The sequence below is a fragment of the Tamandua tetradactyla genome, chromosome 6 (assembly GCF_023851605.1).
Source record: "Tamandua tetradactyla isolate mTamTet1 chromosome 6, mTamTet1.pri, whole genome shotgun sequence".
Taxonomy (NCBI): domain Eukaryota; kingdom Metazoa; phylum Chordata; class Mammalia; order Pilosa; family Myrmecophagidae; genus Tamandua; species Tamandua tetradactyla.
The window spans coordinates 182,329,974-182,343,663 of record NC_135332.1 but is presented as its reverse complement, the minus strand read 5'-3'; the positions used below and the strand labels follow the sequence as shown (position 1 = coordinate 182,343,663).

Here is a 13,690-nt window from a genome sequence, read left to right as displayed (position 1 = left end):
AGGCTTTGAAGGGGTACGTGGTTCACGTCACGGCTTGTCTGGTTTTGACCCTGGAAGCAGTAGGAGGGTGGATGTGGGGTTTGAGTATAGGATATAGGAATGGATGGAGGATGTGGGGTTTGAGTGTAGTATATAGGAATGGATGGAGGATGCGGGGTTTGAGTGTAGGATATAGGAACGGATGGAGGATGCGGGGTTTGAGTGTAGGATATAGGAATGGATGGAGGATGCGGGGTTTGAGTGTAGGATATAGGAATGGATGGAGGATGCGGGGTTTGAGTGTAGGATATAGGAATGGATGGAGGATGCGGGGTTTGAATGTAATATATAGGAATGGATGGAGGATGCGGGGTTTGAGTGTAATATATAGGAATGGATGGAGGATGCGGGGTTTGAGTGTAATATATAGGAACGATGGAGGATGCGGGGTTTGAGTATAGGATATAGGAATGGATGGAGGATGCGGGGTTTGAGTGTAATATATAGGAACGGATGGAGGATGCGGGGTTTGAGTATAGGATATAGGAATGGATGGAGGATGCGGGGTTTGAATGGTAAGAATTGGCCAAGGCAAGAGGACCCAGGATGGATTTCAAAGCGTAAAATACACCTTCAATGCTCGTGGCGCCCTGTGTTTACAGCTCTAGACGCCCAAAGGGACAAAGCTACTAAAAATGTGAGATGAGTGTATATGGTAGTTGTTTCATGTTCCGAGGATGAAAGGACAGGGTTGGGCTGACCAGCCTGCCCTGCCCTTCTCAGAGGACAGGGAGCGTGCCACCGGGAGAAGTGGAGACCCGTCTTGGTCTAAGATGTCTGTCCTGCTGGTGGGGCGTGCAAGGAGGGGAAGTGGGGAGGCAGTTGAAGGAGGGGGCAGCTCTGGGCCCTGGTCGCTGGATGGAGGATTTGGGATTTGGATGGAGGAGAGAGCTATTGAGTTATTCGGTGGGCTCTAGGGTTTGGATATATCAGAGTTTGCCCTAGTCTCCCACCCCAGCCCTCTGGTGTATTTTTCTAAACCTGGCCGCCTGCTCAGAAGGCCACCCAGGTGTGAAGATGATTGCACAGGGCAGGGGGACAGACCAGTCCGTCTTTCCTGGTTGTAGCTCTGAAAGTCCTGCAGCCTCATCCCAGCCACTGCCCATCAGTCCCAAAGAAATGAAGGCAGTGGGTCACCCTGGTGGACCCCCACTTCCTGTTAGACCAGGGACCGCTGGCCATTGCTGGCCACTGTAGGGCCCCCACTCACCATGCTTTCCCAATCTCTGGCCACAGGTCAGGGACCCCTATGCCTTTCTCAGCCTCATCCCAGCCACTGCGGGAAGGGGATCGTTCCTTCTCCTCTGCTGATGACCTTTGAATGCAGAAGGGTCACAAGTTCCTGACCCTGCCTGAGTTTGCACCTGACCCCTGAGAGAATGAAGGTCTTGCTTTCTCTCTGCAGGGCCAGAAAGGAAACAAGGGAGAAAGTGGCAGCCCAGGACTTCCCGGCTTCCAGGGTCCCCGCGGGCCTCCGGTAAGCAGTGACCACAGCGTGGTCACAGTTGTGAAGGTCAGCTTCTGCACCTGTCCCTCTCCTCTGTGTCCTCGTGTCCATCTGCTCCAGTCAGAAGGGCATGATGATGGGAGACGGCACAGTGCGTGGGTGAAACGCAAGCGTGGTCACAGCCGGTGGGATTCTCAGTGCCGGCTCCCTAACGGTGAGACCTGAGGAGCAGCTCATGGGCTTGCTGGGCCTTGGGGCTGATCCCTCAGTACTGTAATCACACCACCTACCTCGCGAGATTAAACAGAATGACCCATGTACAGAGGTCAGCAACGGTGCCTCCATCCCACGTACCCAGCAGTTACAAATACTGCACCTGTGGTTGTGGTGGGTCAGCTGTGCTGATGGAGCCGGGAGGGATGAGCGGGCTTGGGGCTGCAGGTCCTCACACAGAAGTTCACTTTCCAGCTGGTGCTGGGGTCTAGGTCTCCAGACTCCACAAAGAAGGCAGATGAAGCCCATGGGTGATCCTTACAGGATTTCTCACCGCAGTTCCCCAGCAGAGCAGGGTTCCTCTGAGTGGCTTGGGGACTCAAACATTCTGGCCACAGCTTACTGTCCTGTTCTGTCTACGACAGCCCACCCGGGACTGCTGGCCGATGGACGGAGTTGCATGAGCTCACAGGAGTAGAGACCATCTTCCTTCCCGCCCCTCCTCCTCCTGTTTAACTCTGTCCTGTCCAGTGGCCCCTGCAGTGCAGCCCGGCCCTGTCCAGGGGGTGACCCCATCCACCTTGCCGTCAGCTCGGCCCTGAGCCAGACTCTGGCCACGTATTTTCCTTGAGGCTGTTGGCTCGGTTGCCCCTGAAGGCTGAAGCCTCCTGTCCGTCCCCTTATTAATAAGCATCAGCTCCCACCAAGCAGCCAGCCCAGCCTTCAACACCGCACCTGCCCCGTCCTGGCACGCTGCACTCTCATGCAGGCCTGCGACGCAGGCAGGGTGCCGACATGCAGATGAGGAAACCAAGGCACGGGGAGCTTGGGGAGGGCGTGAGCAGGTCATCCAAGCCGCAGAACCGTAGGCAGAGAGGTCGCGGCTCAGACCGAGGACTTAGGGCTCCTTCCTTGGGAGGCCCCTCCCCGAGACCATTCGTAGAGGTCCCAGGACCCTTTCGCTGGAGTCACCACTCACTCACTGACCAGGAGCCCAAGCCTGGGCCCTCTGCACCCAGCAACAGTGTCTCTTTTCCCTGCACAGGCTGACCCAAGACCCCTGCTTGGGGTGTCCTTGGTCACCAGGACCATCCCCACCGCCCTTGCTGAAACACAACGGGTGATTGTGCCTGTTTGGAAGTGAGCGTGTGCGTGGCATGTGCTGGTGCTGCGGCCCGGCTGACGCTTTGCTCTTTTCCCAGGGAGAATCAGGAGAGAAAGGAGCTGCAGGGACCGAGGCAAGTGCGCCCCGGGCTTCTGTTCCCCTGGGGCCCTCCCCGTGGGCACGTGGGGCTGACGATACCGGCCCTGCCCAGGGGCCACCTTGACGTCCATGCCGCGGTCTGAGCGAGGGGCCACACTGTGATTTTGCTCCAGGCCCACGAGTCATTTCCAGCCCTGAGGGAGGCATCTTGGCATAGCTCCACGGGTCAGCCGGCGGCGTGGCCTGCTAGCTTGGACCCCAGGTTCTGCAAAGTCCAGGCCCGCTCCCCCACCTCTGCCACCAGGACCCCACTTGGCTCTTTCGCCACCAACTCTCTCCGGGATGTCTTGGTGGCTCCTCACGGGCAGTCCCTAGCCATACCGCAGCAGGGTGACCTGTGCAGACCATGGCAGAAGCCGTGGCCCTTTCTAGTTAGAGGTTCGGCCCTGGCAGAGGGGTGCATACAGCATGCAGTGGGCAAGGCACCATCCGGCCGCTCAGCCCTGATGACCCTCCCCACCTTTTAGTTCCTGAAACATGCGGGCAGCTTTCCTGAGGACCACCCATGCCTTTTTCAGAAGGCCTGCCCCCACTCCCCCCTCATTCCCTCTTGGGCAGCCCCATTCACGTGGGGTCCCCAGCCATGGCAGGGGCCAGTTATCATGGTGGGGGGAATGGAAGGGGCAGTCTGCAGGCTGGAGAGCAGGAGGGGGCTGGTGCCACCAGTGAGCGGCTGCAGGAGTGGGAGGCGTGGACGGCCCCTGCACACGGCGCTGTGGGGCACCGGGAGGGGCCGAGGGACCAGGTCAAAGGTCATCGGCTGCCCTGTGGGTTCCATTGCAGGGTGCCCCCGGGAAACCTGGACAGCCAGGGTCGCAAGGAGAGAGGGTAAGTGTGGGGAGCAGCCAGGGGCCGGGGCGGCCGGGGTCTGCCAGTGGGGCCCACCCAGCAGCTTCTGCGGCTCTCAGGGGAACTCACCAGGCCCTGGAACAGAGGCTTATCCCCCGATGCCGCTGGACTCGTGTCGTGGCCTCTTTCCTTTTCTTCTCCTTGTGTTTGGCTGTTATTTTAAGGAGTAACATCCTCACAATTGCAATTTCAAAGGCGGGCATGGAGACACACTGACAGGTGTCCCTCTGTTCGCGTGCCAGCCGCCTGTGGCTGCAGTTGCCCGGTGCCAGGTTGGTCGCCCGAGGTGGCGGTGGGGAGGGTGCAGACTTCCCCAGAGTGACGCGTCTTGGCGCCGTACTCAGAAAGGCTTTCCTTACGTTTCACACAGCGGCGGGGAGGAGGCTCCAGCCCCGGCCCTTGGGGGTTGCTTGACCTCGGTGTCTCTTTGCCCAGCCGCTCAGCCGCCTCTGCCGCCTCTGCTGCCCCGTCCACTTGTCCCCCCCGGGCCTGCAGAGACTTCGTCTCGTTTTTCGACTTTCTTTGCAAGCTGATGGCTGCGGCGTCCCTCCTGTAGCCTGGGGAAGGTGGAGGTGGAGCGGGCGTCCTGCCTTGCATTCTTGGGTCCCCAGGCTCTCAGGTCCTGGGCGCCAGGGCCAGGGAGTGGCCAAGCAGGATTTGAGGTCCCCCCAGGGCGTGTTGCCCACAGTCCTCCAAGCCGTTGCTGGGGAGCACGGGCTCGAGTTCTGTCTAGGAACCAGAGCTCGGGGTCTCTTCTCTAACACCTTGACCACTAAAGCAGAGCACGCCTTCCTCCTGCTGAGCGGTTTAGGGGACACAGCCGGGGGTTACACAGCCTCCCCTCATGGTCCTGGGGGGTCCGAAGTATGACCAGCCCCCACCGCGGAGGCACTCTAAGGACGCGCATACTTGGAGCCCTGTGTGTAAGACCACCATATCCCCTAAAGGGCTTCGCACCTGAAAAATGGGTACAGCCGCTTGAATTTGGCTAAACTCATTTTTCTAATTCTGCAGCTTTTTATTGGCATTATAAAAGCAATATAGACAAGTTTTTAAACAATGTGAATTGTATGAAAGTGAATGCAGTGAAAAATGTGCCTTGGTGCCTGTCAGCCTCAGCCCCCACCCATTACAGGGCACTGGGCCTTTTGTCCCTGCAGAGAGACCCTCTGTGCACACAGCCGGGCAGGCACCTGCCAAGGAGGGTCCAGCTCTCACTAAGCCCCAGGGCGTGCTGTGCTCCAGGCAGCGTGTGCTCTGTGTTTGCATGGACTCGTCTGCCGGACACAATGGCATGGCAGCACGTGCTTCCTGTCCCGTGGCTCCCAGGGGTCAGCGAGCTCAACCCCTGCCCCTGCCCCTCTCGGCTGCAGCTGGGAAGGGCCTGTCACCACTGAGGCTGCCCAAGCGACCGCCGCATCACAGCCTTGGCCGAGGGCCTTGTAGGGCTGGCAGCTGCCCTGTGGCACAGACATCGGAGGCTGGGACTGGCTTCGAGAATTACTGTGGTTCCCAAATGCATGGATCTGGCACCTGAAGCCTGGGCTGGCGATGAGGAGAGAAGGGCCCCAGGCAGGGTCTTCCCTGAGCTGCTGGATAAGCTCCGAGGCTGGAGGGGTGCAGGGCCCCCTGAGAGCCTGGGGCCTCTCTCACATGGGCACCCTGACCTTCCCGCTGACACTTTGGGGCTGGTGGACTGAGTCTGGGCACTGGGCTGGGCACTGGGAACTCGGGACGGGTGGACTGAGCCTGGACAATGGGGACTCGGGGCGGGTGGACTGAGCCTGGGCACTGGGCACTGGGGACTCAGGGCTGCAGACTGAACCCTGCCAGTCCCCACACCCCTGGGCAGGCGACCCCCTGCCCCATTGGGAGGCCATGGTGTAGCTGATCCCTCCGCCCCAAGGCTCTGGGGCTGGGCCACGGCCCCTCCTGCTGCACTCCAGCCCCACCTGCGCAGCTCACCTGCAGCCACACACCTGCTGACGCATCTCTTCCCTTCTCTAGGGAGATCCTGGCATCAAAGGAGACAGAGGTCCTCCCGGTGGGAAAGGCCAGCCTGGGGACCCTGGAATCCCCGGTCACAAAGGCCACACAGGTCTGACGGGCCCCCAGGGACTGCCCGGGGAGAGCGGCCGGACCGGACCCCCGGGACCTCCGGGCCCGCCGGGATTCCCAGGACTCAGGGTAAGTGGCCCTGAGGGGAACCAGGGAAGTGTGGGCACTGGGACCCCGCTCACAGCTCCTGGCTTGCCAGTGGCTGTGTGGCCTGGGGCACATTACTTAACCTCTCTGAGCCGGTCCTTCCTTGTCTGCAAAAGGGATGAGAATATCCTCTTCTGACAGGTTTTTCATGATGATTAAGTGAAATTGTGTGCAACATAGAGGGGATCTAAGGAAAAATAAAAGCAGGTTCCTCTTTGGTTCTGCCCCAGCCTCGGTGGCAAATCCGCAGATTTAATGATTCCTCGGGCTCCAAGCTTGGGAATCTGAGCTCCCGGATGCTTGTCCATCCAGTTCCTGCCTGGTTTGGCCTCTCTTCTGTCTGCCTGCCGGAGGTGCATTCTTCCCAAGGCTTGTTTAGTGTATGTGTGTAGACACACGTGTGTGTACGTGTGTGTGTGTACGTGTGTGTAAGCATATTTTATTTTAGTGTCAGAACTCTCATGTGAATTCTTAACATCGGCTCACAGGCCTCACCTGTGTAAGCACTGGCAGGAGCTGGCCTTCTGCTGTGGTAACCACTGTCCCTTGGCTGCCCACTGTCTCCCAGTCGCTTGCTGTCCCCTGGCCACCTGCTGTCACCTGGTCACCCACTGTCTCCTGGCCACCAGCTGTCACCCTAGCTGCCCACTACCCCCTGGCCATCCGCTGTCCCCATGGTAGCCTCCTGTCCCCTAACCACCCACTGTCCTCTGGCTACCCACTGTTCCCTGGCCACCCACTGTCCCCTGGCCATCTGGTCTCCCCATGGCTTCTTTGTAGGCCCCTGGGGGCCCCATGTCCCTAAGAGCACAGGCTTAGGGGACCACATGGCCATCTGATTCTAGGGCTCAGTGTTCAGTTGCTTACCTGGCTTCCGTGGTCAGCCTGAAATTCAGCTTCCCCGAGGGGTGGTGTGGCCAGGGCCTGGTCTCGGCCAAGTCCAGGGGTAGCTGCAGGATGGGCCGGCTTCTGAAGCCCCTGGGCCGCGTCCAGAATCCCCCATCATGTGGTGGCGATGGAAATTCTGGGACTGCCATAAAAGACTTGACAAAGAAAGGAAAGAAGGAGTAACTTGACCTTTTCCAAGGATCCATCTCAGACCAGGTGCTGGGGCTGCGGGGAGGCGCCAGTGGAGCTGCGCCTGGGAGAGAGGACGCCACAGGGAAGGTGGCAGGCGACATGGGGACGTGTCCAGTGTGGTGGCCCGAGAGCTGCCCTCTAGTTCTTGAGACTCGCCCGTCACCAAGTGACTCGGGGGGGCCGCATGTCTTCTGGCCAACGAGCTCAGCTGCATTGCCACAGAGCAGGAGCTGGGCGGGCAGCCGAGCAGAAGGGCTGGGAGGTGCAGGGCTTGTCAGGGGCTCGCTGTGAGCGGCGTCCTGCAGCCAGGCAGGGAGGGATGGGAGCCAGACCTCGGGGCTGTGGGAAGCAGGAGGGCTTGCAGGGTGCAAGAAGGGCGGCCGGGGAATGCACTCCCGAGGTGCGTCTGGCCTCCTCCTTCCACTTCCCGAAGCGCAGGGAGACCTGACCCCCATCCCTGTTCCTCCCAGGGGGAGTCTCCGTCCCTCGACACCCTACGGCGCCTGGTGCAGGAGGAGCTCAGCCAGCAGCTGGAGGGTGAGTAGCTGGACGTCCCCGCGGCCCTGTGGAGGAGGGCAGCCGTGCAGGCGGCCATCCCTGCATCTGTCCTCGGGTGCTCTGGCAGGGCAGCTCCAGGAGGTGCCCACCTCCACCCGTCCACTGCAGGACAGCTGCTCCGGAGCCCCTCCCGCCCTCTAGTTCTTCTACCGCGGCTGTGGTAGCCTGCGGATGCTGAGCGCATGTGCACCCCACATGGCTTTCCACGCGTGTGGCCCTGGGCCGCCCTAGTGCATTGCCCCGTCTGTGCACAAGGAAGCTGAGGCTGCCCACGGCAGGGTTGGGCTCCAGGGACAGTGAGGGCCGCTGGGCGGAAGGGCCTCTGGTCAGCTCCCTGGGCAGTGCGACCTCTGGTTGCCCCCCGGCGGTGCAGCACAGGCCAACTCAGTTCAGACCCTGCGGGTCCTGGAGGTTTGCCCCCTTCCCAAAATGCGTCCCCCCTGCTCCGCAGCCAGACTTGCTGACCTGCTGGCCCAGATGCCCCCAGCACACGTGAAGGCACCTCCAGGCAGACCTGGGCCCCCCGGAGCCCCCGGCAAAGACGGGCTTCCAGGCCAGGCGGGGCCCATGGGAGAGCCTGGCCAGCCTGGGCAAGGGGGCCTGGAAGGACCTTCTGGACCGATAGGCCCCAAAGGTGAGCGGAGGCCACAGAGAAGCAGGATGCGGGGTGTGTGGTGCACACTGTGGCTGACCACACGTGTGAGGAGAGGGGCGCGAATGTGCGGTGGACGCTGCGGCTGACCACGCATGTGAGGAGAGGGGCGCGGGGTGTGCGATGCATGCTGTGGCTGTCCACACGTGTGAGGAGAGGGGCACAGGGTGTGCAGTGCATGCTGAGGCTGACCACGTGTGTGAGGAGAGGGGCATGGGTGTGCGGTGCACGCCGCGGCTGACCACGTGTGTGAGGAGAGGGGCGCGGGGAGTGTGGTGCACGCTGCAACTGACCACGTGTGTGAGGAGAGGGGCGTGGGGAGTGCGGTGCACACTGTGGCTGTCCACGTGTGCTTCACTCCATTTTCATTCCCTGCAGCCTGGTAACATCCTGCATTTTGACATCATGTAATTTTTCATGCATCTAAGTGGTTTTCATACTTGATATTTTTTCAAAATTATGCTTTTGTTAGGAAAATTGAATTAGATCCCTCCTACTTATCTTTTCTCCCTCCATGTCTGTTGAAGTTTCTTAGGGATTGATGCAGACCCCTTCTTCTTCCTCTCTGAGTCCAGAACTAACTGAGAATCGAGGCGCTTAAGCACCAGCCCAGTGGAGAGTAAATGGCCAGCTTTATAACTGCAAGAAGTGGCTTTAAAGCTGCAGCCAGAAATGGTAGCTAACTCTCCAGCTCTCAACTGGAGTGGCTTACCTAGATACAGGTGGCTTACCTGGACACAGGTGATTTATCTGGACACAGATGGCTTACCTGGACACAGATGACTTACCTAGACATACGTGGTTTATCTGGACACAGATGGCTTACCTGGACACAGATGACTTACCTAGACATACGTGGTTTATCTGGACACAGATGGCTTACCTGGACACAGATGACTTACCTGGACACACGTGATTTATCTGGATACAGGTGGCTTACCTGGACACAGGTGGCTTACCTGGACACACATGGTTTATCTGGACACAGGTGACTTACCTGGACACACGTGGTTTATCTGGACACACGTGGTTTATCTGGACACAGGGGACTTACCTGGACACAGGTGACTTACCTGAATACACATGGTTTACCTGGATTCAGGTGGATTACTTGGACTCAGGTGGCTCTGGATACGGACAGCTCTAACAGTAGGTCTCTCCTTTAAGGTGAGGACGGTCCCGCTTCACTGAGCACATGCCGCCAAGCAGGCAGGGTGCCCTCTCGTGACAGGCAGTCCCGTCCGGAAGGGAGAGAGGGGCCTGAAGCCCAAGGCTGGCCAACCTGCTAATTCTCTCCTTCCTGGTGGGAAGGAGGGCCCGGGTGGGGAAAGGCACCCCCACTGCAGTCCCAGCTGCAGCCCCCACTCGCTGAGGTCAGAAGTGAAGGTCCCTGATATCTTCCTCTCCGGTGCCCTGCCCTCCTCATTTAGTAATTATTCATCAGGCATTTCCTGTAGTGTGTCTCCAACTTTAAAGGCTCTTCATTAAGTTTTGTGTTCCAAGTCCTCCCAAACGTGTTCACAAAACAAAAGATACGAAATAAATGTCAATTATAAAGCATGAAACCTAGAAAGCAACTGAGGACGCCAGAATTCTGATAAAATGAAATAATTATAAAAATAAATGTGAATGGTCTAAAATTCCCATGAACTAGCAGAATTTAAATTTGAATTACAAAAGAAAATACGTGGCATATAGGAAATATGCTAGATAGCTTGGCAAAAAAGTGAAGATTAAAAAATCTTAAGAGAGTCAGTTTAATCAAATCTGTACAATTCTACCTCAAATATTATTTCAAATGTCCTCCCAGGGGAGGATATTGCCTGTGCTTGAGTGAGTGTTCATGTTTACATTGCATGCACACGCAAGTACTAAGTGTGCAAATGTGCTTAGGTGTGCATGTAACCGAGTAGACAGACATCTGTGTCTAAACATGCAAATGTGCATAGGAGGGAGTCTCATGCATTCTGAGTCCACATGTGCATCGCTGCACGTGAGTGTGTGTGCATGAACAGAGCACGCGTGTGGAGTGAGCATGTGTGAGCGTGGGGTTCTGCAGCAGGCCCTGGTGGACCTGGCCTCCAGAGGGTGTCATCTCAGGTCCCTGCACCTACAGTGCATGTTTCCCTCCCCAGGTGAGCGAGGAGCCAAAGGAGACTCAGGTGCACCTGGAGTTGGCCTGAGAGGCGAGGTGGGGCCCCCCGGCACCCCAGGTAGGACCATGCACCTGTGGATGCCCGTTGTACTTGGCACTGCCCAGAAGGGGCCAGGTCTGTCCCACCCTCCCAAGGTGAGGGGCTCCCAGCATCACAGCCGTGATGAGTGGGTCCCGTGCTCTGGCTGTGTGTGAAGGTCTCCAGGTTGCAGCCTGAGCCCTTCCTGCAACCAGGTGTAAACTTGGGGGTGGGACAGAGGTGACCGAGCACTGAACTCCATCCCCTCATGGCTCCTACTTCTATTTCATTCTCACACTCATGCCCACCTGAGGTCATTTCTGAAAGCTGGGCCTATAGGTAATTTTAGTTTTGTTGTTTATACCTTCATGATTTTCCAGATTTCCTACCACAGACACGTGCTGTTATTCTGATCAGAGAAGATACCTACTTTCAACTAGCTTGTAATAGTACATATGCTTTTAAAATAAGACGATATTAAACAAAGATGGAAAAGCAGAGCAGAGACCACAGAGAAAGTGGAAGTACCTGTACCACAAACCACGAGATGACATGGGGACCGTCCCCAGGGGCTCCCAGAGACTCTGCTGTCCTCTGATGCTGGTCTAGGGTAGACTATATATTAAATTATAATTAGCAGAGCCTCAACAGAGTTCCTCAAGTGTATAAAGATATTTCCAAAGGGAAATGCCTACTTTCTGTGTATTTTATGGTGGGAACTAAGATTTTCTGACAAGGCATCTATTGAGACTTATGAGGAAGTATCACTGCTAGAGCTATAACCACTGTATTTAGCACTGAGCTCCCCAGGTGCCAAAGCGAAAAGAGGGATAGGTTGTTTATATATGATGTCATGATACTCAATAAATAGAAGTTTGTCTATAGGTAATGTTTTCCAGCTTCAAATTCTGGGATATATAAGGGTCAGTTTTTTTTAGCCTCGATGTTTCCTTTGCTGATGGTTTTACAGAATATGCTAATGTAGCCCAAGAATGTGGTCCAGATTTAATACATAGATAAAGTGCAGAAAATAAGGATTTGTATCCAGTTGGATTTTTGGTAATGGAGTGTCACCAGTGTCTCCAAGGATCCATGAGTTGGGGCTTCAGCCACTGAGCAGGACTTAATGCCCTGCCCCCACCCCGAAGTGCAGGCATCTCCTCAAGCCAGGTGGGCACAGGGAAGCCTGGTTTCTCATCCGCTCGTGAGTGGAGCCGCATTCGTCCCTCACCGGCTCCTGGCCCAGCCTGGGCACTGCTCTAACTTGGTCCACTCCTCCTGCCACCTGGCCTTCAGGGGAGCCGAGCCGCCACTCTGGCCAAGCCACACCAAGGGGATGGAAGCTGTGAGAGGGCCTGCTGTCCCCAGGGAACCTGACCACTCTCTGTTTCTCTTGGTGCTTGGGCAGGTCACCCTGGGGAACCCGGCTATGCAAAAGATGGACTTCCGGGGAGCCCTGGTCCTCAAGGAGAGATGGGGCCCGTGGGGCATCCCGGCGCCCCAGGCCCCCCCGGACCCCCTGGTCGCTGTGACCCCTCGCAGTGTGCCTACTTCGCCAGCCTGGCTGCCCAGCCCGGGAACGTGAAGGGCCCCTAGAAGGTTCCGGAGCGCCAGGAGAGTGCGGGCGTCTCCCAAGGCCTGAGCTCAGCCAGTTCACACACGCACTTTTCCTTTTCTTTTCTTTATCATCTGCTTTTCTTTGACTTTCTCGGGAGACCTCAGAATTATTAAAAGCGATGGATGCTGCCGGTCAGTCCATTGTTGTTGATGGTGCTATTGTGGCTGACTGTTGTGCTGTGTGTCTCACATGCAGAAGCTTGTGTAACCTCCCCCTGGGGCTGGAAAAACGTCCCTCGTGGGTGGGGATTGGGTCAGGCTCTTCTGACAGCCGCAGTGGGAAGTGGGGCTGGTGCTCCTACGGGTCTCCTGGAGCTGGGAGACCCCGAGCTGACTCGCCACGGCCACCTCTTTCCTCAAGGGGGACTCTAAGAACATGAGCCAGTGAGTTCATTTTCTCAGGCAGGCCCAGAGGTGGCCCAGGAGAAACGCTCCCTAAATCCGCTTCCTGGAGAGAGGAAGGAAGGCGGGGGAGGAAGAATCACAGACACGGAAACCGGCCTCGCCTCTGGTGGGAGGGGCGCGGGCTCAGCGCTGGGGCCACGGCCACGTCTGCTCGAGCAGGAGGGCTCGGGTCAGCTTCCCAGGGGCCTGGCTGGCCCAGGACAGGCCGCCTCCCGGTCACCTGGCTGCTATGGCCGGCGAGGACCCCTTCACGTGCCCTACCGGGTGTCTCGGGCATGTAACGTGTGCGTGAGCATCCGTCAGTGTCCCCCACAGGGTGGCCATTGCTCGGGCCCCTGGCTGCAGCTGGACCATCCGGACATCCAAGTTCTGTCTCCAGATGGTTGCACTGTATGTGTGTACGGGCGTACGCGGCAGGAACAGCTGCTTCAATAAATCCGAGTTTGCTGCCCTCGGGTCCTGTTGCCGATCCATTCTTTCCTCCACCATCCACGGGGCCGCCCACACCTCAGGTCAGCGCGTGACTTTCCCCCCAGGAGGCCCAGCCCGGGTCCCACAGCTGCGTGGACAGGGGCGCCCGGCTGAGCTGGCCCTGGGGTGATTTGTGGCCAGGGAAGAAGCCATCTGGGGGCCAGGGAGGGTGCCTGAGGGTACGGGGGTGAAGCCGCGGACGGTGGCCCGGCCGTGCTGCCCTTGCTCAGTCAGCCGGTGCTGACCCTGGGCTCGCAGGCAGCGTGTGGCGTTACTCTTCCTGCCCTGAGAACCGCTCAGGCAGTGGGGACGGGACTGAGAAGAGCCCTGGGCTCCTGGCGCTGGAGAGGCGGCTCTGACAGGCAGCCCTCGGTCCCTCACCATCCTGGGGAGGCCCAGTGGCCCATGCGTGGACTGACCCGATAATGGGCACTCACACTGCCCCCCGAGATGACCCCCGAGTAAATTCACTGCAACCCCCTGGGTCAGGCTCTGCTTTCAGGGTCTCCCCAGGGGCCCACCTGAACCCTGGTTGTCCGAGGGGGTCTGCTGCAGGTGGGGGGCCAGCTGTGCTCTGGAACTCCGAGAGGGCGCGTCCAGCTGAGCCCGGGGCAGCTACGCGGGTGAGGGACAGGCAGCCCAGGCATGATGGATGCGCTGATGGGAAGCCCCACTGCCCTCCCAGCGCCCTTCCAGGCCGCACTCGTTGGGCTTGA

The 13,690-nt window shown here is 58.3% G+C and overlaps 1 protein-coding gene across 1 annotated transcript in view; it reads left to right on the top strand.

The window, feature by feature from the left end:
* COL22A1 (collagen type XXII alpha 1 chain) overlaps positions 1–12,948 on the top strand; it is a 259,058-nt gene extending 246,110 nt beyond the window's left edge. Inside the window, exons 57-64 of the mRNA XM_077163316.1 lie at positions 1,445–1,516; positions 2,902–2,937; positions 3,747–3,791; positions 5,820–5,999; positions 7,568–7,634; positions 8,107–8,289; positions 10,443–10,520; positions 11,890–12,948. Coding sequence (XP_077019431.1) covers positions 1,445–1,516; positions 2,902–2,937; positions 3,747–3,791; positions 5,820–5,999; positions 7,568–7,634; positions 8,107–8,289; positions 10,443–10,520; positions 11,890–12,077 — 849 coding nt within the window. The 3' untranslated portion in view covers positions 12,078–12,948. The remainder of the gene's footprint in view (positions 1–1,444; positions 1,517–2,901; positions 2,938–3,746; positions 3,792–5,819; positions 6,000–7,567; positions 7,635–8,106; positions 8,290–10,442; positions 10,521–11,889) is intronic.
* The last annotated feature ends 742 nt before the right edge of the window (positions 12,949–13,690 follow it).